Here is a 24,706-nt window from a genome sequence, read left to right on the forward strand (position 1 = left end):
TACAGGGGATTTTACTCTGTGTTGTATTGGATTTGACCCAAGCCTGCAGTTTTTAATTTGGGCAAAAAAGTTCATTTCTTTGCCGTGTTTTCTTGCATTATTACTTAACAGCCTTGTTGCACACATAATGGATGATTTGGAGTAGATATTTGAACACAGGCTTCATTCTTTTCAAGGTTGTTTATCCTCTGTAATTTCAAGTATTGTGGTGGCCACATCCTGTTCACTGCCAAAGAGCTTCCACCAAGTATTATTAACTCTGGGGTGTGAAGATGTACGCAATCAAGACATCTTCTTGTGACCATCGTGAACCATGTCCCTATTGTTGACAATGCCATTGTCCTTGTGGTAAAAAATGGAGTAATTAGATAAAAAGAAAATTACAATGTTCCATACACTCTTCCAAAAGCGTTCTTTGCGGACAGTAAGGGTTCTTCCAAGAACCGTTTTCATTTGAACAATCCTTTTGGAAGACACATGTTCTTTGTCAGGCAAAGAGTTCTACCCAGAACAAAATAACGTAAGACAAGACAAGAATGATTCTTTGGAAGACAAGGGGACAAGATGGAGTATTGGTGTCTCTGAGGGGTCTTAGGTCTGGTTTGCTAACTACCTCTCTGACTGCATGTCACCAAGGGATTACCCCAAGGCTTGATCCTAGGCCCCACGCTCTTCTCAATTTACATCAGCAACATAGCTCAGGTAGTAGGAAGCTCTCTCATCCATTCATATGCAGATGATACAGTCTTATACTCAGCTGGCCCCTCCCCGGATTTTGTGTTAAATGCTCTACAACAAAGTTTTCTTAGTGTTCAACAAGCTTTCTCTGACAAAGGTTGATGCTTATTTATAAAACATTATTAGGCCTCACTCCCCCCCTATCTGAGATATCTACTGCAACCATCATCCTCCACATACAACAACAGTTCTGCCAGTTATATTCTGTTAAAGGTCCCCAAAGCACACACATCTCTGGGTCGATCCTCTTTTCAGTTTGCTGCAGCTAGTGACTGGAATGAGCTGCAAAAAAACACTCAAACTAGACAGGTTTATCTCCATCTCTACATTCAAAGACTCAATCATGGACAGTCTTACTGACATTTGTGGCAAATTGGCCAGTTTTACCTTGTGTTTGTTTTTGTGTAATATTTCTAGTGTTGATAAATGGAGTTAAAAATAATCTCAGTGTTGGTGTTAACAACCAGATTTGAGTGTGATTGTGTCATTCTTACTGTGTTTAGAGCCAAACTATAAAAACCAAGCCCATCATTATCATATTTCCCAGCATGCTCTAATGCAGGTTGATTTTCATAATTGTTTGTTTTAAAATATGTGTTTTTGCATGTATGTTGATTGGTTGATTAATCCTATTCTATACAAAGATAAATAACATACATTGTCCTAAACTAATCCAATCTGTTAGTATTTTGATTTATTGCACCCTTTACTGAGATGGTTGTTCCAGTTTAGATTTTAGGTAGTCACATTAATCAAATTCTGAATGCAGATTGCAGGTGATTAAAAGTTCAAATTGTTGGATATCCTCACTCTGGCTGGATTCCAATAGGAATTACACATCATTTTGCCCGCCATCATTATGTGACTTGCAGGCTAAGGGCCTCGTTTATAAAACTGACTTACGATCAATTTTGATCTTAAGTATAACTTGCGCAGAAAACCACATTCAAGTAGTTATTGATAAAAACCTTACTTTGACGTGGAAATGATCTTATCTCTACACATAGTCTAGACTTGACGTAAGTAATTTTCCTGCTGGTTAGGTACGGCTATTCTTTTTATCCCTTGCAGTTAAAGGTCAGACCATTTCTTTTTCACATCAGCCACAGTTCTGTCTTGCTGCCCCACTTTGTTCACTGCCGCGGCAACACACTCCCAAGCTACCTGTTTTGGCTTTGTTTGTCAACCCACTATTTAGTCCACAGAATAATACGTGCTGCCTGTCTTCAATCTCCTCTACCATCTCCGTGATCACGTCTTCCAAAAAGTTTCCTTGTCTCTTTTGGTCCATGGCTATTCCTGACTAAACCCTCATTTGTGCTAGCATTCTATAAGGGGAAATCGCTGATTGTAAGTTAATTTGAGATTTATAGATCACAGGTGCGTAAGTTACAAATGGGCTTCTAAGAACCTGCGTAAGCAAGGTTTTTATGCTCAGTATCTTTAATGAATCGAACGTAAGCACACTGTCGAGAAACCCATCTTAGCTCTAAGTTCAAGTATAAATCTAAGATATTTTTTTAAACGAGGCCCCTGATGTGGCCTGTAAACCAGGAGTTTCCTAACAACACTGTGTTAGAGCAGGGGTTCCCAAACATTTTCATTTAGGTCCCACTTGCAGCATTGGGGAATATTCCGGTGTGCATGCGCCACGTCTATTTCTATGGGCACAAGCACTGTACATGAGACTGAGACTGTTCACACCCGTCTTATTGGTGGAAAAAACATTGAGCAGGTTTAAAGCTTATTTCCTGCAACTTGACACATTTTGTCATGGGGTGCAGAGGCAATGTTGCAGTTTTAAAGAGAGGGTTCTAGGCAGAACAATTTACAGGTGGTTCTATGAAGAACCCTACATAGAAGGTTCTAGCTAAAACCCTCTGCAAAAAGGGTTCCCCTATTGGAACAAATCAAAGAATCCTATATGGTTCTACTTAGCACCTTTTTTCTAAGACTCTAGATCCTCTCCCTAGTTCATGGGCCTGTAAGCTTGTAAATACAGAAAGAAACAGAAAGACCCTCTTATTGCCATTGCTGAGTTGTCGGAAACACACACACACACACACACACACACACACACACACACACACACACACACACACACACACACACACACACACACACACACACACACACACACATACTGTAATGTTATAGTACCTATCATAAAGGATTCCAGTGTAAACTCCCTACCTGAGTTTCTCTGTTTTGTCTCTCGGGGTCTCTCTCTAAGCTCTCTGCATAGATCCGGACTGTGGCCCCGGCCCCTCCCCCACTTCCACTCAGACGGAAGACCAGACGGGATGCATCAGTGAAGATGATCCGCAGACCCTGTAAATAGACAGACCAGAGGCAGTGAGACAGGTAGACAGATAGACCAGAGACAGTGAGACAGGAAGACAGACAGACCATCTGCAGTGAGACAGGTAGACAGACTGACCAGAGGCATTGAGACAGGTAGACAGACTGACCAGAGGCATTGAGACAGGTTGACAGACTGACCAGAGGCTTTGAGACAGGTAGACAGACTGACCAGAGGCATTGAGACAGGTAGACAGACAGTCCAGAGGCAGTGAGACAGAGGACAGTCAGTGCTGTTTAATGCAGTATCAAATGACATCCACTAGATGCCGCTGTAGTCATATGAGTAAAGGTAAGAATTGACCCGGCTGTGTGCATGCTTACCTACAGTGCAACCCTATCTGTGTTTGTGTACATGTAGTTGTTTGTTTGTGTCAGGAGAGAGAGGGTCAATGTACAATAGTATGTGTGTAATCTGTCTATGTGGTAAGAATTCAGTAGCAGGCTACAGAGACAACCCACTCATAGCTCTGTAAAGCCTCTCTTCCCTCGACATGTCATCACAGCCAGTCGAAGTGTGTGTGCGCAAGTGTGTTTGTTTGTATGTGCACAGCATGTGTACAGTATCTCTGTATGTGTGAACATTTGTGAGCTTGTGTCTCTGTTTTAAGAATGTATGTATACTCCGGTGTGTGTGTAGACATGTATGTGTTGGACAGCTGACACCGCCCTCCCTCTCACAAGCAGACAGGCAGAGGGGAGAGACAACAGCTGACACAACCCTGTGTCTATGTGGAATGTATCATGTAATAATATGGACAAGGGGGAGTAGGGTTTACTGGTTGGAGGGGGGAGGGGGAGGGGAGGAATGTCACACATTTGATTGACTGACTTACTAGCTGTAATTGCTGTGCCTCTGTGGAGCACTGTGAGCTCACGGTGACAGTGAAGGATGGCCCAGGTTTGATCCTGCTACTGTCACTGGCCCGATTGGGACTGCAAACACACACATACACAAGCGTACAGCTAAACACACACAAACACACGCGGGCGCGCACACACACACAGACAGACACACACACGCTTCCATCTCTTATGTCATCATACATCCCAGACCAAGACTCCTGACACCAATGGGTGGCCATCAGGATTTTACGAGTCATTCTTTTGTCTGTATTGGTCTGTGTGTGTGTCCTATGAGTTGGGGCTGTAGGCTGAGAAATGTCGATGCCAGGCTAGTTTCCACACATTCCAGGACAGAACGAGGTAGTCCGCAGGGTAAGCTTCACAGACATGGATATGATGGAGGTGCGGGGCAGTGGCGTGTGTGTCTGTGTTTACATTCACCAACAGTAGACTGTCTATAACACTCATCATCTTTACTGAGATGTGTGTGGATGGCTGACACAGGCTCCGATTCATCAGTCTTTACACCAATCACAACAAAGGCCCCAGCCGAGACATATCTGCCTCCACCGATGGCATTACAAGCCCCAGACGAAACCAAGTCTACCAATCAGAATAAAGGCCACGCCAAAACATTAGCCACTGTGACATCACTGCCTTATGCACATCACTTGTTCCCAAACCGTTTAGCCCTGTGACCCACCTACAACTTTTGGGAGTCTTCTCATGACTCAACATGTCACCAGAACCAATGCCATAGACATGGTTTAATGTGCTGAATAGCTTTGCTTCTGAGAAAAAAACCGCAGGACTCGACTGTGACCAGCGGGGCCTTCACACCATTTGGGAACCAGTGAAGTGAGAACCGGAGTGAAGTGTTTACCACTCAAAAGTATGTTCAACATCAACAGTAGGCCAACTGTTCCTAACCAGAGGTTGTATATCACTCCACTACTGTATCTCTGCCTGTCTAGCTGCCCTGTTTCTGTCTCCCAGTACTGGTGAAAAGCACTGGATGTGTGTGTGTGTGTGTTTACTGGCTGAGGAGGAGGGATAGAGACAGCCATGCCCAAACATGGAACCCCACTCTGGGCACATGCACTCTGGGTGGAGTAGGAGGATAGAAAGAGAGAAGGATAGAGGGAAGAGGAATATATGCTGACTTTTTGACGAATAAAGTGACCAATTAAATAGACCTCATAGACAACCAAACCTCCTTTCCTTCTCCCCTCCTCCCCTCCTCTTCTCCTCCTCTCCTTCCCTCCTCTCAGAGCCATGGGGCAGGTAGACTGACCTGGTTGCGGACCACGGTTCCGTCCACAGGGTCGACGTACTCAAAGTTATCAGCCCGGTCCACGCTGTAGACGGTGTTCCCCACAGCAAACTTCTGGCTTGGGAAGGCTTTGTCTGTGATCACCCCCTCCAAGTCCCTCATCAGATAGAAGGCTGCTCTGGGGTCCACGCCCTCATAGTCAAACCTGGGGACACACATACACAGGTGTGAACACAGGTGCCCGCGCACAGATTACATTAAGGTTTTAGTCATTTTAGCAGACGCTCTTATCCAGAACGACTTACAGGCGCAATTAGGGTTTAAGTAACTTGCTCAAGGGCACATCGACAGATTTTTCACCTAGTCGGCTCGGGGATTCAAACCACATACACAAACGCAGCATAAAGACACACAAACACTCCTTGAAACCACAAGCATAGAGACAAACACATTTTAAGACACTTAATTACTTGTAGAGCTTCTTTAAACCAAGTTGGAGCCTTGACATTTAAAGACACTGCACAATTCCTTATATAAAACTCCATTCATTTTCTAAGTCTTCACAGTAAAGCCAAAACAAAGTCCCAAACAGTTTGGCCTGTGTTGAGACTGAGGTGGTTATTTCCCCTCCATCTCCCTCTGTGTCCTGTGGGAAGTCTGTGTCGGGTTTAGGAACATTTACGTGGGAATGTTGAGGATTATGTATTTGGACAATGAGGAACACTGGCAGTACTCGTCTCTCGGTCTCTCCTGGGGGAGCAGCTAAAATAAGAGCTAGAAGAGGGGTGGGGACAGGGGGACGGACTGAGATAAGAGACAAATGGGGGGGGTGCATAACGGAGTCATCCGGGGCAGGAGAGGGGGACACCTTATGCAACACCAAGGCATCAAGGGGGGGGGGTCCATTAATTGATTGCATAGCAGAGTATCGACTGCAGTGACCTGCAGAAGTAGTTGCGTCCGAGCTTGGCCCAGTGGTCGTTGACGATCTCATCCACGCCCTGTTTCCTGGCAGCCATCATGGACAGCCACACCAGCACCGACCACAGACCGTCCTTCTCACGGATGTGGTCTGAACCTGTACACGGATGGAGAAAAGTTAGCCCAGGAGAACGTGAGACTTCGTAAACCTTGTTATAACCCTGTTTTAAACCTTCATAACCCTGTTATTACCTGTTACAAACATATAGAGTGGGATGTTTAGACCAGCATGGGATATTTAAGGGATGTTACCCTGGAGGATTCCTTGGCTAAAAACGGATTAAAACAAGGTTTATTTCATAGGCCTTTTAACAGACATTCTAACAGGCGTTCTGACAAGAACCCTTTCTTCGGTTCAACTCTGAGCCATAGACTTTAACAGCCACTAGTTTGTTTCTCTGGCTCTCACACAAACACTGGGTGGATGCCTCTCCTGAGTCTCTCTGGGAGTCTGATGGCTTTCTACAGAACAGGAAGCCAGCTCTCTCACAACACATTCTGTTGGTAGTAATATTCATATTGCTGATATTGATGTCACTCAGTCAGTCGGGTTGGAAAATGGTGCTTGTAGAACCAGGGTTGTGGGTTTGATTTCCGCATGGCCACATATGCTGAATGTATGAGTAAGAGTTTTGTAATTTTGAAGACACTCTTATCTAGAGTGACTTACAGTCTGTGTTAACTGTAAAGTATTTAGATAAAGGGTTGACCATATGACATCAGCTATAGTTGAAGCCGGAAGTTAACATACACCTTAGCCAAATACATTTAAACTCCGTCTTCAAGAGAGCGAGAGTTGCACCCCTTCTGAAAAAACCTACACTCGATCCCTCCGATGTCAACAATTACAGACCAGTATCCCTTCTTTCTTTTCTCTCCAAAACTCTTGAACGTGCCGTCCTTGGCCAGCTCTCCCGCTATCTCTCTCTGAATGACCTTCTTGATCCAAATCAGTCAGGTTTCAAGACTAGTCATTCAACTGAGACTGCTCTCCTCTGTATCACGGAGGCGCTCCGCACTGCTAAAGCTAACTCTCTCTCCTCTGCTCTCATCCTTCTAGATCTATCGGCTGCCTTCGATACTGTGAACCATCAGATCCTCCTCTCCACCCTCTCCGAGTTGGGCATTTCCGGCGCGGCCCACGCTTGGATTGCGTCCTACCTGACAGGCCGCTCCTACCAGGTGGCGTGGCGAGAATCTGTCTCCTCACCACGCGCTCTCACCACTGGTGTCCCCCAGGGCTCTGTTCTTGGCCCTCTCCTATTCTCGCTATACACCAAGTCACTTGGCTCTGTCATAACCTCACATGGTCTCTCCTATCATTGCTATGCAGACGACACACAATTAATCTTCTCCTTTCCCCCTTCTGACGACCAGGTGGCGAATCGCATCTCTGCATGTCTGGCAGACATATCAGTGTGGATGACGGATCACCACCTCAAGCTGAACCTCGGCAAGACGGAGCTGCTCTTCCTCCCGGGGAAGGACTGCCCGTTCCATGATCTCGCCATCACGGTTGACAACTCCATTGTGTCCTCCTCCCAGAGCGCCAAGAACCTTGGCGTGATCCTGGACAACACCCTGTCGTTCTCAACCAACATCAAGGCGGTGGCCCGTTCCTGTAGGTTCATGCTCTACAACATCCGCAGAGTACGACCCTGCCTCACACAGGAAGCGGCGCAGGTCCTAATCCAGGCACTTGTCATCTCCCGTCTGGATTACTGCAACTCGCTGTTGGCTGGGCTCCCTGCCTGTGCCATTAAATCCCTTCAACTCATACAGAACGCCGCAGCCCGTCTGGTGTTCAACCTTCCCAAGTTCTCTCACGTCACCCCGCTCCTCCGTTCTCTCCACTGGCTTCCAGTTGAAGCTCGCATCCGCTACAAGACCATGGTGCTTGCCTACGGAGCTGTGAGGGGAACGGCACCTCAGTACCTCCAGGCTCTGATCAGGCCCTACACCCAAACAAGGGCACTGCGTTCATCCACCTCTGGCCTGCTCGCCTCCCTACCACAGAGGAAGTACAGCTCCCGCTCAGCCCAGTCAAAACTGTTCGCTGCCCTGGCCCCCCAATGGTGGAACAAACTCCCTCACGACGCCAGGACAGCGGAGTCAATCACCACCTTCCGGAGACACCTGAAACCCCACCTCTTTAAGGAATACCTAGGATAGGATAAGTAATCCCTCTCACCCCCCCCCCCTTTAAGATTTAGATGCACTATTGTAAAGTGACTGTTCCACTGGATGTCATAAGGTGAATGCACCAATTTGTAAGTCGCTCTGGATAAGAGCGTCTGCTAAATGACTTAAATGTAAATGTAAATGTAACTCAGTTTTTCACAATTCCTGACATTTAATCGTAGTAAAAAATCCCTGTCTTTGGTCAGTTAGGATCACCTCTTTATTTTAAGAATGTGAAATGTCAGAATAATAGTAGAGAGAATAATTGATTTCAGCTTTAATTTCTTTCATCACAATCCCAGTGGGTCAGAAGTTTACATACACTCAATTAGTATTTGTCACGCCTTGGTCATTATATTTTGTGTTTTTGGTATATGTTTGGGTAAGCCAGGGTGTGACATGGGTTTATGTTGTGTTTCGTATTGGGGTTTGTAGTAATTGGGATTGTGTATGATTAGGGGTGTGTCTAGTTAGGCTTGGCTGCCTGGGGCGATTCTCAATCAGAGTCAGGTGCTTGTCGTTGTCTCTGATTGAGAACCGTATTTAGACAGCCTGACTTTCGCGTTGTATTTTGTGGGTGTTTGTTCCTGTCTTAGTCTTGTAGTCACCAGATAGGCTGCAATAGGTTTCATGTTTCGTTTGTTGTTTTCATATACAGTTATTTCATGTACCGCGATTATTTTCATTAAAGTCATGAGTAACCTACACGCTGCATTTCGGTCTGACTCTCTTCATACAACAGACGAACGACGTTACAGAAACACCCACCACCACTCACAGACCGAGCAGCGTGTGAACTGGCAGGATCTGAAGGAGGACGTTATGGACAGCAGAAGCATGGAGTATACGACGTGGGAAGAAATCGACAGGTGGGCGGCCGACCCAGAGCGAGTGCAGGAGCGCGCCTGGGATTCGCTTCAGCAGTGCGAAGAGGGCTACTGGCGAATCGATTTAAAGAAAAAGCCACGCCGGAAAAACGGAGAGGCGCTGGTTTAAACAGGCAGCGACAGCTGGAGCAGCAAAGGGAGGATGAATTATTTGGAGAATGGACATGGGAAGACGTGTTGGATGGTAAAGGTTGTTACACTTGGGAGGAGATATTGGCCAGAAGAGATCGCCTCCCATGGGAACAGGTGGAGGCACTAAGGAGAGCAGAGGCAGCGGGAGATAGGAGCCGATGATACGAGGGAACACAGTTGGCAAGGAAACCAGAAAAGCAGCCCAAAAAAATTATTGGGGGGGAGCTAGAAGGGAGAATAGTTATGCCAGGTAGGAGACCTGCGCATACTCCCTGTGCTCACCGTTGGGCTAGAGAGACCGGGCAGGCACCGTGTTATGCTATGGAGAGCACGGTGTTTTCAGTGCGGGAGCATAGCCCGGTGCGGCACATACCAGCTCTTCCTATTGGCCGGGCTAGAGTGGGCATCGAGCCAGGTAAGCTTGGGCAGGCTCGGTGCTCAAGAGCTCCAGTGCGCCTGCACGGTCCGGTCTATCCAGAGCCACCTCTACACACCAGTCCTCCGGTAGCAGCTCCCCGCACCAGGCTTCCTGTGCGTGTTCTCGCGCCAGTACCACCAGTTCCAGCACCACGCACCAGGCCTCCAGTGCGCCTCGCCTGTTCAGCGCAGCCAGAGCTTTTCTCCTCTCCTGCGCTGTTGGAGTCTCCCGCCTGTTTAGCACAGCCAGAGCCTTTCTCCTCTCCTGCGCTGCCGGAGTCTCCAGTCTGCCCAGTGCTCCCAGTCTGCCCAGTGCTCCCAGTCTGACCAGCGCCGCCAGTGCTCCCAGTCTGCCCAGTGCTCCCAGTCTGCCCAGTGCTCCCAGTCTGACCAGCGCCGCCAGTGCTCCCAGTCTGCCCAGTGCTCCCAGTCTGCCCAGTGCTCCCAGTCTGCCCAGTGCTCCCAGTCTGCCCAGCGCCGCCAGTCGGTCCAGCGTCGCCAGTCTGCCAGGATCCGCCAGAAGTGTCAGTCTTCCAAGATCTTCTAGATCGGCCAGACAACCTGAATCATCCAGTTCCACCAGCCAGCCAGGATTTACCGGAGCCTACTACCTGCCTGAGCTTCCTCTTAGTACTGAGCTTCCTCTTAGTACTGGGCTTCCTCTCAGTACTGGGCTTCCCCTCAGTACCGGGCTGCTTCGGTCCCGGGCTGCCCGGGCTGCCCCTGTCCCGAGCTGCCCCTCTGTCCCGAGATGATCCTCTGTCCTGAGCTGCCCCTCTGTCCTGAGCTGCCCCTCTGTCCTGAGATGCCCCTCTGTCCCGAGCTGCCCCTCTGTCCCGAGCTGCCCCGCTGTCCCAGGCTGCCCCTGTGTCCCGAGCTGCCCCTCTGTCCTGAGATGCCCCTCTGTCCTGAGCTGCCCCTCAGTTATGTGGGGATCAGGGTGAGGACTATTAGGCCATGGTCGGCGGAGAAGGTGGATTATCCCAGGACGCGAAGGGGAGGAACTAGGACATTTATGGAGTGGGGTCCACGTCCCGAGCCAGAACCGCCACCATGGACAGACGCCCACCCGGACCCTCCCTATGCTCTTGAGGTGCGTCCCGGGGTCCGCACCTTAGGGGGGGGGTTCTGTCACGCCTTGGTCATTATATTTTGTGTTTTTGGTATATGTTTGGGTAAGCCAGGGTGTGACATGGGTTTATATGTTGTGTTTCGTATTGGGGTTTGTAGTAATTGGGATTGTGTATGATTAGGGGTGTGTCTAGTTAGGCTTGGCTGCCTGGGGCGATTCTCAATCAGAGTCAGGTGCTTGTCGTTGTCTCTGATTGAGAACCGTATTTAGACAGCCTGACTTTCGCGTTGTATTTTGTGGGTGTTTGTTCCTGTCTTAGTGTTGTAGTCACCAGATAGGCTGTAATAGGTTTCACGTTTCGTTTGTTGTTTTCATATACAGTTATTTCATGTACCGCAATTATTTTCATTAAAGTCATGAGTAACCTACACGCTGCATTTCGGTCTGACTCTCTTCATACAACAGACAAACGACGTTACAGTATTTGGTATCATTGCCTTTAAATTGTTGAACTTGGGTCAAACGTTTCGGGTAGCCTTCCACAAGCTTCCCATAATAAGTTGGGTGAATTTTGGCCCATTCCTCCTGACAGAGCTGGTTTAACTGAGTCAGGTTTGTAGGCCTCTTTGCAGCTTTTTCAGTTCTTCCCACACATTTTCTATTGGATTGAGGTCAGGGCTTTGTGATGGCCACTCCAATACCTTGACTTTGTTGTCCTTAAGCCATTTTGCCACAACTTTGGGAGTATGCTTGGAGTCATTGTCCATTTAGAAGACCCATTTGCGACCAAGCTTTAACTTCCTGACTGATGTCTTGAGATGTTGCTTCAATACATCCACATAATTTTCCTCCTTATGAAGCCATCTATTTTGTGAAGTGCACCAGTCCCTCCTGCAGCAAAGCACTCCCACAACATGATGCTGCCACCCCCGTGCTTCACGGTTGGGATGGTGTTCTTCGGCTTGCAAGCTTCCCCTTTTTCCTCCAAACATAATGATGGTCATTATGGCCAAACAGTTCTATTTTTGTTTCATCAGACCAGAGGACATTTGTCCAAAAAGTATGATCTTTGTCCCTATGTGCAGTCGCAAACCGTAGTCTGGCTTTTTCATGGCGGTTTTGGAGCAGTGGCTTCTTCCTTGCTGAGTGGCCTTTCAGGTTATGTTAATTAGAGGAGTTGTTTAACTGTGGATATAGATACTTTTGTACCTGCTTCCTCCAGAATCTTCACAAGGTCCTTTGCTGTTGTTCTGGGATTGATTTGCACTTTTCGCACCAAAGTACATTCATCTCTAGGAGACAGAATGCGTCTCCTTCCTGAGCAGTATGACGGCTACGTGGTCCCATGGTATTTATACTTGTGTACTATTGTTTGTACAGATGAACGTGGTACCTTCAGGCATTGGAAATTGCTCCCAAGGATGAACCAGACTTGTGGAGGTCCACAATTTCTTTTCTGAGGTCTTGGCTGATTTCCTTAATGTTCCCATGATGTCAAGCAAAGAGGCACTGAGTTTGAAGGTAGGCCTTGAAATACATCCACAGGTACACCTCCAATTGACTCAAATTATGTCAATTAGCCTATCAGAAGCTTCTAAAGCCATGACATCATTTTCTGGAATTTTCCAAGCTATTTAAAGGCACAGTAAACTTAGTGTATGTAAACTTCTGACCCACTGGAATTGTGAACAGTGAATTATAAGTGAATTAATCTGTCTGTCAACAATTGTTGGAAAAATGACTTGTGTCATGCACAAAGTAGATGTCCTAACCAACTTTCCAAAACTATAGTTTGTTAACATGAAATTTGTGGAGTGGTTGAAAAACGAGTTTTAATGACTCCAACCTAAGTGTATGTAAACTTCCGACTTCAACTGAGCATTGGGCCAATAACTGAAAGGTTGCTAGATCGAATCCCCGAGCTGACAAGGTAAAAATCTGTCGTTCTGCCGCCAAACAAGGCAGTTAACCCACTATTCCAAGTCCGTCATTGTAAATAAGAATGAGTTTCTAACTGACTTGCCAAGTTGAATAAAGGTAAAAATAAAAACAAAGTCGGCTGGGGAGAGAGGAGTATACTAACACAAACAGACTGGTATCTCTTTAAGTGCAGCTACTCTCTCTGGCGAGATCAGTCTGTTCACACTGCCAGTGATCTCTAACTGAGGTGGGCTATTCTACACTAAGGACCAGATCTCAGTGTGAGCTGCAGTGCAAAATTCGCACCTGTTTGTTTTAGATGGGAATAAAAGACGCAAACAATAAAGTTATGTGCATTCGCAAAGTATTCAGACCCCTTTACTTTTTCCACATTTTGTTACGTTACAGCCTTATTCTAAGACGGATTGAATAGTTAGAATAGTTTAGATCTCATCAATCTAAACACAATACCACATAATGACAAAGCAAAATTATGAGGAACCCCCCCCGAAATATCTAATTTACATAGGTATTCAGACCTTTCACTCTGTACTTTCTTGAAGGACCTTTGGTAATGATCAAGTCTTCTTGGGTATGACACTACAAGCTTGGTACACTTGTATTTGGGGAGGTTCTCCAATTCTTCTCTCTAGATCCTCTCAAGCTCTGTCAGGTTGGATGGGGAGTGCCGCTGCACAGCTATTTTCAGGTCTTTCCAGAGATGTTCGATCTGGTTCAAGTCCAGGCTCTGGCTGGGTCACTCAAGGACATTTTCCCTTGCTTTGGCAATGTTAACATGTGTTTTCCATGCCAATAAAGCCCTTGAATTGAAATGACTTGTTCCCGAAGCCACTCCTACGTTGTCTTGGCTGTCTGCTTAGGGTTGTTGTTCTGTTGGAAGGTGAACGTTCACCCCAGTCTGAGGCCCTGGGCACTCTGGAGCAGGTGTTCATCAAGGATGTCTCTCTACTTTGCTCCGTTCATCTTTCTTCTCGATCCTGACTAGTCTCCCAGTCCCTGCCGCTGAAAAACAGCCCCACAGCATGTTGCTGCCTCCACCATACTTCACCGTAGGGATGGTGGCAGGTTTCCTCAAGATGTGATGCTTGGCATTAAGGTTAAAGAGTTCAATCTTGGTTATATCAGACCAGATAATCTTGTTTCTCATGGTCTGAGAGTCTTTAGGTGCCTTTTGGCAAACTCCAAGTGAGCTTTTACTGAGGAGTGGCTTCCCTCTGGCCACTCTACCATAAAGGCCTGAATGGTGGAGTGCTGCAGAGATGGCTGTCCTTCTGGAAGGTTCACCCATCTACACAGAGGAACTCTGGAGCTTTGTCAGAGTGACCATCCGGTTCTTGGTCACCCCACTGACCAAGGCTATTCTCCCCCGTTTGAGTCTTGGTGGTTCCAAACTTCTTCCATTTAAGAATGATGGAGGCCACTGTGTTCTTGGGGACCTTCAATGCTTCAGACATGTTTTGGTACCCTTCCTCTCATCTGTGCCTCGACACAATTCTGTCTCGGAGCTCTACGGACAATTCCTTTGACTACAGGTTTGGTTTTTTGCTTTGACATGCACTGTCAACTATGGGACCTTGTATAGACAGGTGTGTGTCTTTCCAAATCATGTCCAATCAATTGAATTTACCACAGGTGGAAACATCTAAAGGATGATCAATGGAAATTGGATTAATCTGAGCTCAATTTGGAGTCTCATAGCAAAGGGTCTGAATACCTATGTAAATACGGTATTTCTGTTTTTATTTTGAATACCTTTGCAAAAAAAATGTAACCTTTTTTTCCTTTGTCATTATGGGGTATTGTGTGTAGATTGATTAGGATTTTTATTTATTTAATCCATTTTAGAATAAGGCTGTAATTTAACAAAATTTGGAAAAAGTCAAGGGGTCTGAATACTTTTCGAATGGACTGTATATGGACTAAAACATATCTTTAGTCACGTAGGCCCCAATTCCAACTCAAGTTAAACGAGCGTACAATGGATTGTTATTCCCTTTTTATGCACTTTTCTGTCTATGCCCATTTTTTAAAACTTTAACTTAAGAATGAGAATAGCATACTATTCACCCACTATTCACTATTAATTCGGGGCGGAGATCTGCGAAAGGAAGGAGTGGCAGAGCTGTGTCTACAAATAAACCGTATTCTGGCCTTGATGTCATTCCCTCATAATTCCACCACCTTTACGTGAGAGCAAAGATGAATAAGGTGGAACGAACGTGCTGTTTCCAAGTGGAGAAAAAAAATCTACCCCCCCCCCCCGATATAAATAACAGGATTCTCCATGCACTGTATTTTACAACTTGATAAGAGCTATTGATAAGAGCTATTGATAAGAACTATTGATAAGAGCTCGGTAAATGAGTAATCCAATTGGGGAAGGGGATTGTAAATACACATAGCAACTGTTTTAGATTAGTTTTCCTTGTGATCCCTGGAGAAAAAAAGTCAAATGAGCCACAGTGAAATAGGCTATAAATAGCTATTCCCAGACTTTTTATTGTGTGTCCTCATAATTTGGGGAGATGAATTTTGGACACCCAAACTACAGGCTTCTGTAGGGCTAAACCTGCAGAGTTCATGTCTGAGCTTTAGAATGTTATAATTATAGCCAATGCCTGGGCGTTTCTCCATTTGATAAAAAAACAAACATTTTGTATCATGTTAAATATTAGCCACTATCGGCAGTCACCATTAGTAAGACCCACATACGTTAATAACAGTCACTTTAATGTTTGTCTCCTTCAATTTGAAGCTTACATTGTGCATCATTCCCTGCATTTACCTTTCTTTCCTCTGTCACATCAGTGTAAGTTGTTCCTGAGGGTCGCTAGCATTACTGGATCATATTAGGCTAATGCTGTGCAATAATTTAGGACATGTAGCCTATTTGAATAATTCTGGAACTCAGACCACACGTAGCAGGTTAAACCTAGAGCCTGGCGCATGGTTCACGACGATTGGACTGTTGTCATCACATGACTAGTGAGAGTTTGGTTACATTCATAGGACTATTATTCAACCCCTATTGGACACTTTTCTTTCCACCTTCCAATATTTCACAGATTGAACTTGAATATGACAACTGTCAGGATAAATCTAACCACTGTGTGTATTATTCATCAATATATTTTGTGCATAAAGGCTCTCTAAACCTGTTTTCTTTTATGATTCATAGATACTTTCCTTAACCCTAAAATGTGCCTAAATAATCTACAAAATCAGAGTATTTTTAAAAATCTACCACTTGAGGCTGAACTGAGACGAATATGCATAGATGGCTGTCTTTCATAAATCCCTATTTTCTGAACCCATTCTCTCGATGTATTCTAGTCTGTCGGCAAAATTATAATTAAAGGTACACCGTATTTAAAGGGATGGCTTAAGATAAATGTACTGAAACCCCTATTGAATGAAAACTCCAAGAGAAAATCTGTTGGCCAGCAAGTGGGAGGGTTTTCAGCGGTTGAATGACATTTATTCAGCGTGCGCACGTGAACCACGCCTGCAAAGCCCATTATGCACCTTCATAAGTCTGAATAACAACTACTAAGAAGTGCGTAGGAAAGGCGTGCTCAAGAAAGGCGGAATTTGCTAAGTCAGAATCGGCCTATAGTACATTGAAAAAAATAAAGGTTCTTGCTCGGCTCTTAAGGTTCCTTGGAGAATTCTTGCTAGATAAAGAACCTTTGAGTTAAGAGTGCGGTTCTGGACGTGATATCTACAGTTCTTCCAAATTCTAAAAGGTTCTCAAAATGTATGGAAGCCTGCAGATGTGTCCCTTTCAAATTCACCAGTGTTAACTAGTATTGATTCTTCAGTTGAACATTTCTAGTGTTGAGTTAAAACATTACTACAAAGAGTTAAAATAACATTCAGTGGTGTAAAATAACCACAGTGTTGGTGTTAATAACCAGAGTTTAACCAAAACCATGTCCATCATTATCATATTTCCCAGCATGCTCTATTGCAAGTCGATTTTTATAATTGTTTGTTTAAATTATCTATGTTTTTGCATGTTCATTGATTGATTGAATGCAACAACTATGTCTCTGTCACTTGCAAACACAGTCATGGGTGGTACTGGTAACTCTAAAATTCACTCTAAAGGCACCCTGGGAAATATGCAAATCAGGGTTAAAAGCAGGGCTATTCAATTCCGGTCATGGACGACCAAAAAACATTTCCGGTTTGGGATTTTGTATGGTTCTTCAAAGAACCATCCCATTTATGGTTCCAACTTGTACCTTTTACATCTGATCCTTTCTTTTTAACATATATTTTGTGTTATGTTCTATGTTTTGTTTCCTGTGGAAACTAAGAGATGCATACTTTGTTGTGGAGTAAATATTTAGTAAGTCAGGCCCTAATAGAACACTGTACGGCTGTTGGGAAATGGACAGTTGCCAATTTCCGCTGCCCTGCCGCTGTCTCTCTCCACCCCCTCTGTCTTTCTGATTTCATTGAAGTAAATTTTGTTGTGGACATGTACACACACACACACACACACACACACACACACACACACACACACACACACACACACACACACACACACACACACAGGCACTGGATGTCTTTACAAGCTGTCTAATAAAACAAAAAAAATCACAAGATCAAAATCACAAGATCAGTCCTTTCCCCATCTGCCTCGTAGTGTATAACAATAAGAAGAAGAATGAAAAAAAGAATGATCATAATCTCAAACAAACCACCAATTTGAGTCTATGCCAATTTCAAGACAATGAGCAACAACAATGTAATGGTTTTATGAAGCAGTTTGAGAAGATCTCAAAAGTCCAAATTTGATTCTATGTATGTAAATTAGAAGACAAACAATACAGACCGGACTAATGTTTATGAATAAAAGTTCCAGCTGTAGCTATTTGACAGGGAGAGAGAGGATCGAACATAGCCCTAATTTACTGCTGCTCTTTCTAGCCGTTTAGCCTTAAATGGGTCGAGCAAAGCACAAAGTCACATAGCACTCCGTCCTATTCATCTCTGTCTCTTCCACTTTTTCCCCTTGCTCTCCATTCCCCCTCTTTCTGTTTTCCCTTAATTACCTCCTTATCTACTGTCCCCCTGCATCTCCCTTTCCTCTCTCTCTCCTGCTCACTTCAACTTTCTCTACTTCTTTCTCCTGTTCCTTCCCTCGTTCTCTCTCCATACTCCTCTTTCCCTTTCTATCTCTCTCTCCATCTTAGATTCCTCAGATTTCACTTGCTTTGGCAATGTAAACATGTGTTGTTTCCAGAGAGAGAGAGAGAGAGAGAGAGAGAGAGAGAGAGAGAGAGAGAGAGAGAGAGAGAGAGAGAGAGAGAGAGAGAGAGAGAGAGAGAGAGAGAGAGAGAGAGAGAGAGAGAGAGAGAGAGAGAGAGAGAGAGAGAGAGAGAGAGAGAGAGAGAGAGAGAGAGAGAGAGAGAGAGAGAGAGAGAGAGAGAGAGAGAGAGAGAGAGAGAGAGAGAGAGAGAGAGAGAGAGAGAGAGAGAGAGAGAGAGAGAGAGAGAGAGAGAGAGAGAGAGAGAGAGAGAGAGAGAGAGAGAGAGAGAGAGAGAGAGAGAGAGAGAGAGAGAGAGAGAGAGAGAGAGAGAGAGAGAGAGAGAGAGAGAGAGAGAGAGAGAGAGAGAGAGAGAGAGATTTTTTCTCCTGGTGGGCTGAGCAGCTGCCAGCAGAGGGTTCTGGCGTTTCACAGAGCTCCTCTCTCCTTTTATAGCAGAAGAATGGGGATTACACACACATCCCCTCATATGTATTATGCTGGGATGACTCCCACCAGGCCTCTCTATTTAAGGACGTGATGTACTGTATATGGATGCTGCAGGAACAGACTGGCTTTTACTGAAAGTTGAGAAAACTTAGCTGTTAACAAGCTGCAGTACGACTCAGATGAATGTAAATGTCAAACAGGAGTAGAGAGAAACGGTCAGTAACACTCACTTGTCCCGAAGCTCTCCTCTCCGCAGAGCGAGCACCTCCCGGAGTCCATCAGGTTCCCAAAGAACCTCCAGCCTGTAGGAGTCTCATACAGAGCCACCTTCAGGGCCTTGGCCACACTTCACACACACAAACAGAGCACGGGTTAGTGATAGTTACAGTATGTATACACACATAAATGTACACACACACAAACACACCTCTGGAGAACATAATCAACACTAGCCTTTCTCTAATGTATGAGTAGCCCCTTTCTCCAGTTATGAGTCAGAGCTCACAAATTACAAAGTGACCTTTCAGGCTGCTGGCCTGCCAGATCAATCTGCCATCTACTCATCCAATAACTTAATAAGGAAAAAAGAGAGCATCAAAACTAGCTAAACTTTCAGATAATTGAGCCATGTGCTCTATCACACAGTCACAGAGAGAGAAAGTAACAGCAAGAGAGAGAATACCAAAATACCGTACGACAGACAATGTATACACCCTCATTGACAAACAAACAAAACAAAAGCAAAGTCTTCTCATGCTTTGTTGATTTCAAAAAAGCTTTTGATTCAATTTGAGGATCTCCTATACAAATTGATGGTAAGTGGTGTTGGGAGAAAACATATGACATTATAAAATCAATGTACACACAGCATGTGCAGTTAAAATTGGCAATAAACACACATATATCTTCCCTCAGGGTTGTGGGGTGAGACAGGGATGGAGCTTGAGCCCCACCATCTTCAATATATACTGTATATCAATGAAATGGCGAGGGCACTGGAACAGTCTGCAGCACCCAGCCTCAACCTACTTGACTCGGAAATCAAATGTTGACTGTTTGCAGATTAACTGGTGCTTCCGTCCCCAAGCAAGGAGGGCCTGCAGAAGCACCTAGATCTTCTGCACAGATTCTGTCAGACTTAGGCCATGAGAGTGACTGCTTCTTAACACAGCACAAATCCAACCCGGATGCCAGCCTCACCAATGTGTCAGAGGAAACACCGCGCACCTGGCAAACTTGGCTAGCGCGCACTGCGCCCGGCCCGCCACAGGAGTCGCTGGTGTGCGATGAGACAAGGATATGCCTACCGGCCAACCCCTCCCTAACCCGGACGACGCTAGGCCAATTGTGCGTCGCCCCACGGACCTCCCGGTCGCAGCTGGTTACGACAGAACCTGGGTGCGAACCCAGAGTCTCTGGTGGCATAGAGCGCCACCACTGCAGTACAGCGCCACCTGGGAGGCCCTTGTTTGTTATTTTCAATCTTCCCTGCGACCTGCCTGTCTGTGAGGTGTGAGGAGTAACAGTGTAGTCTACGTTGTTACCATGACAAAGACCAAAACCAGCGGGAGTACCGTTGAGCACAGTGTTGTCTCTCTATCACAGGTGCATCTTTTAAGTAAACAAAAAGAGTTCTACAAGCAGTTGTTACAACAACAAGAGAATAGCTTCAAGTGTTTTGTCCAAATACTGGTGGAGTCAATACTGGTGGCAGCAATCTTTAAGTCATTCAGAGATGACATCATTTCTGTATGTGAATCCAACAATGACGGATAAATCAGATTATCTCGAGAGGCAATCAAGGTCGAACAACATGGTTGTGGACGGAGTTGCAGAATCTCCACAAGAGACCTGGACGGAGTCTGAGGACAAAGTGAGGGAAATGATCTCGGAGAAACTGAAGATTTGAACACAGGAAGATTGAGGTGGAGCATGCCCACAGGACATGAAAACCCACCACCGACCCAGGTGACAGGGCCAGGCCGATTGTGGTCAAGTTCATATATTAGCCATTACTGAGACTCACTTACCGTAATTTCCGGACTATAAGCCGCTACTTTTTTCCCACGCTTTGAACCTCGCGGTTTTATACACTGACGCGGCTAATTTATGGATTTTTCCCGCTTTCACAAGATTCATGCCGCCAAAAAACTGAGCACCGTCACATAATGTGACGTAAATCGAGCGCGCTCAAACTTCCCATCATTCTGATTACGGTAGTCATTTTGTCACCCTCATCATGGCAAAGACACTGAGAAATGCATATGATGCAGCTTTCAAGTTGAAGGCGATCGATCTGGCTGTTGGAAAAGGAAATAGAGCTGCTGACAGCGTGGAGCATTGTCAAAAAATCCACTATCAACGGGTTTCGAAAGGCTGGACTGCTGCGTGTTGAAGAGGGCAACGATCCAACATCGGATGAAGCAATTCTGAGGCTATTCAACTCCGACACCGAAGGAGATGACTTCAGTGGTTTCAGTGCACAGGAGGAGGAAGATAGTGACCAATGACTTTCTTGGTAGGCTACTGTTTACTGCTATTTTTTTTTAAATGTTACAAGCCGTGTTTCGTTAAAGCCTATTTATTTTTGTTACAAGCCGGTAGGCACCTGGTAGGCACCTGCGGCTTATAGAGATGCGCAGCTTATATATGTACAAATACATATATTTTTTTAATTCAGTGGGTGCGGTTTATATTCAGGTGAGCTTAATAGTCCAGAAATTACGGTAGATAATTTGTTTGATGATACAGCAGTAGCAATACAAGGATAAAACATCTATAGAAGAGACAGGAATGCTTTTGGGGTAGGTGTTGCTGTATGTATTCAGAGCCATATCCCTGTAATGCTTAGAGAAGATCTTATGTCAACTGTTATTGAAGTGTTGTGGTTGCAGGTTCACCTGGCACATCTAAAGCCTTTTCTTTTGGGCTGTTGCTATAGGCCACCAAGTGCTAACAGTCAGTATCTAAATTAGAAGTTGACCGATTAATCGGACTGGCCGATTAATTAGGGCCAATTTCAAGTTTTCATAACAATCGGAAACCGGTATATTTGGGCACCGATTTCGGCGATTTTTAAAAATCGTTGCATATAATCGATGCGGTGCGTATTCACAAAAAAAGAACTGTCTTGCTCCAATGTGTACCTAACCATAAACATCAATGCCTTTCTTAAAATCAGTACACAAGTATATATTTTTAAACCTGCATATTTTGCTGAAAGAAATCCAGGTTCGCAGGCAGTATTAACAAGGTGAAATTGTATCACTTCTCTTGCGTTCATTGCATGCAGAGTCAGTGTATATGCAACAGTTTGGGCCGCCTAATTTGCCTGAATTTTACGTAATTATGACATAACATTGAAGGTTGTGCAATGTAACAGGAATATTTAGACTTATGGATGCCACCCATTAGATAAAATACGTAACGGTTCCGTATTTCACTGAAAGAATAAACGTCTTGTTTTCGAGAAGATAGTTTCCGGATTCGACCATATTAATGACCTAAGGCTCGTATTTCTGTGTGTTATTATGGTATAACTAAGTCTATGATTTGATAGAGCAGTCTGACTGAGCGATGGTAGGCACCAGCAGGCTCGTAAGTATTCATTCAAACAGCACTTTCGTGCAGTTTGCCAGCAGCTCGTCACTGTGCTTCAAGCATTGAGCTGTTTATGACTTCAAGCCTATCAACTCCCAAAATTAGGCTGGTGTAACCGATGTGAAATGGCTAGCTAGTTAGCGGGGTGCGCGCTAATAGCGTTACAAATGTCACTCACTCTGAGACTTGGAGTGGTTGTTCCCCTTGCTCTGCAAGGGCCGTGGCTTTTGTGGAGCGATGGATAACGCTGCTTCGAGGGTGGCTGTCGTCGATGTGTTCCTGGTTCAAGTCCAGGTAGGGGCAAGGAGAGGGACGGAAGCTATACTGTTACACTGGCAATACGAAAGTGCCTATAAGAACATCCAATAGTCAAAGGTATATGAAATACAAATCGTATAGAGAGACATTGTCCTATAATTCCTATAATAACTACAACCTAAAACTTCTTACCTGGGAATATTGAAGACTCCTGTTAAAAGGAACCACCAGCTTTCATATGTTCTCATGTTCTGAGCAAGGAACTTAAACGTTAGCTTTTTAACATGGAACATATTGCACTTTTACTTTCTTCTCGAACACTTTGTTTTTGTATTATTTAAACCAAATTGAACATGTTTCATTTTATTTGAGGCTAAATTGATTTTATTGATGTATTATATTAAGTTAAAATAAGTGTTCATTCAGTATTGTTGTAATTGTCATTATTATAAATACATATATTTTTTTAAATTGGCCGATTAATTGGTATCGGCTTTTTTTGGTCCTCCAATAATCGGTATTGGTATCGGCGTTGAAAAATCATATACGGTCGACCTCTAATCTAAATATGATGTGTGGATTGCTTGACAGTCTATGTGATGTAAACAGAGAGATCTACTTTCTTGGGGACCTAAATATTGACTGTTTTTTTATCATGCTGTATTCTCAAGAGGAAGCTTCTCACTGTAACCAGTGCATGTTAATCTGTTTCAGGTTATTAATCAACCTACCAGGGTGTTTACAAACACTACAGGATTAAGATCATCCACATGGACTGATCACATTTTTACTAATACTGTAGAATTTTGTTCTAAAGCTGTATCCGTACACATTGGATGCAGTGATCACAACATAGTGGCTATATCCAGGGAAGCCAACGTTCCAAAAGCTGGGCCTAAAATAGTATATAAGAGATCATACAAAAGATTTTGCTGTGACTCTTATGTGGATGATGTTAAAAATATTTGTTGGTCTGATGTGATTAATAAGGAGCATCCAGACGCTGTGCTTGATGAATTTACATACAAACAATTACTTACAAACAGACATGAGGGAACAGAGGGTTAAATAATGAACAAGTAATTGGGGAATTGAAAGACAAAACAAATGGAAAATGAAAAGTGGATCGGTGATGGCTAGAGGACCAGTGACGTCGACCGCCGTACGCCACCCGAACAAGGAGAGGGACCAACTTCGGCAGAAGTGACACTGGCTGCACATTTGACTGGCTGACTTACTGCAAATTGAGAAATGATGTGACTAAACTCAACAAAAAAAGAAGAAGAAACTGTATTATGGAGCCAGGATCAATGATATAAAGAAATATGGAAAAAAAACGTTGGAGTATTTTATATGAAATTATTAGCAGAAAGACATTCGACTCCATATTTCATTGAATCAGATGGCTTATTCATCACAAAGCCATTTGATGTTGCCAATTATTTGAATGATTACTTCATTGGCAAAGTGGGCAAACTTAGGCCGGAAATGCCAACAACGAACAGTGAGCCATCATGCTCATGTATAAAAAAACAAATAATGAAAGAAAAGCATTGCAACTTTACATTTTGTAAAGTTAGTGTGGGAGAGGTGGAAAAAATATTGTTATAGATCAATAATAACAAACTTCCTGGCATTGACCACTTAGATGGAAAGCTACTGAGTATGGTAGCTGACTCTATAGCCACTCCTATCTGTCATATCTGAAATATCTGAGCCTAGAGGAAAGTCTTTGTCGTCAGGCCTGGAGGGAAGCCAAAGTCATTCTGCTACCCAAAAGTGGTAAAACAGCCTTCACTGGTTCTAACAGTAGACCTATCAGCTTGCTGCCGGCTCTTAGAAAACTGTTGGGGAAAAAATGTGTTTGACCAACAATGCTTCTCTGTATTTATTTTTTTACTCAACCTTTATTTAACTAGGCAAGTCAGTGAAGAACAAATTCTTATTTCCAATGATGGCCTACCCCGGCCAAACCCGGATGACGCTTTGCCAATTGCACGCCGCTCTATGGTACTGCCAATCACGGCCGGTTGTGATACACGGCCGGTTGTGCCTTAGACCACTGCGCCACTCGGGAGCTACAACACTTAATTGTAAACAAATGAACAACAGACTTTCAGCATGCTTTAAGAGAAGGGCACTCAATGTGTTCTGCACTGACAGAAATTACTGATGATTGAATGAAAGAAATTGAAAGTAAGAAGATTGTGGGAGCTGTAATGTTAGATTTCAGTGCAGACTTTGATATTATTAACCTGTTGAGAAAACGTATGTGTTATGGCTATTCAACCTCTGCCATATCGTGGATT

The 24,706-nt window shown here is 44.5% G+C and overlaps 1 protein-coding gene across 2 annotated transcripts in view; it reads right to left on the reverse strand.

Moving 5' to 3' along the window:
- The window catches only part of pgm5 (phosphoglucomutase 5), a 53,447-nt gene that overhangs the window by 4,105 nt on the left and 24,636 nt on the right, over positions 1 to 24,706 (reverse strand). For both annotated transcript variants that reach the window (XR_006838522.1, XM_046346869.1), the window contains exons 7-10: positions 18,770 to 18,885; positions 6,161 to 6,296; positions 5,240 to 5,423; positions 2,932 to 3,069 (exon numbers count right to left, since the gene is read on the reverse strand). Coding sequence is in view for 1 of the 2 variants with exons in the window: in XM_046346869.1 (XP_046202825.1) it covers positions 2,932 to 3,069; positions 5,240 to 5,423; positions 6,161 to 6,296; positions 18,770 to 18,885 (574 nt within the window). In the remaining variant the exon portion in view is untranslated. The remainder of the gene's footprint in view (positions 1 to 2,931; positions 3,070 to 5,239; positions 5,424 to 6,160; positions 6,297 to 18,769; positions 18,886 to 24,706) is intronic.

The sequence above is a fragment of the Oncorhynchus gorbuscha genome, linkage group LG04 (genome assembly GCF_021184085.1).
Source record: "Oncorhynchus gorbuscha isolate QuinsamMale2020 ecotype Even-year linkage group LG04, OgorEven_v1.0, whole genome shotgun sequence".
Classification (NCBI taxonomy): Eukaryota; Metazoa; Chordata; class Actinopteri; order Salmoniformes; family Salmonidae; genus Oncorhynchus; species Oncorhynchus gorbuscha.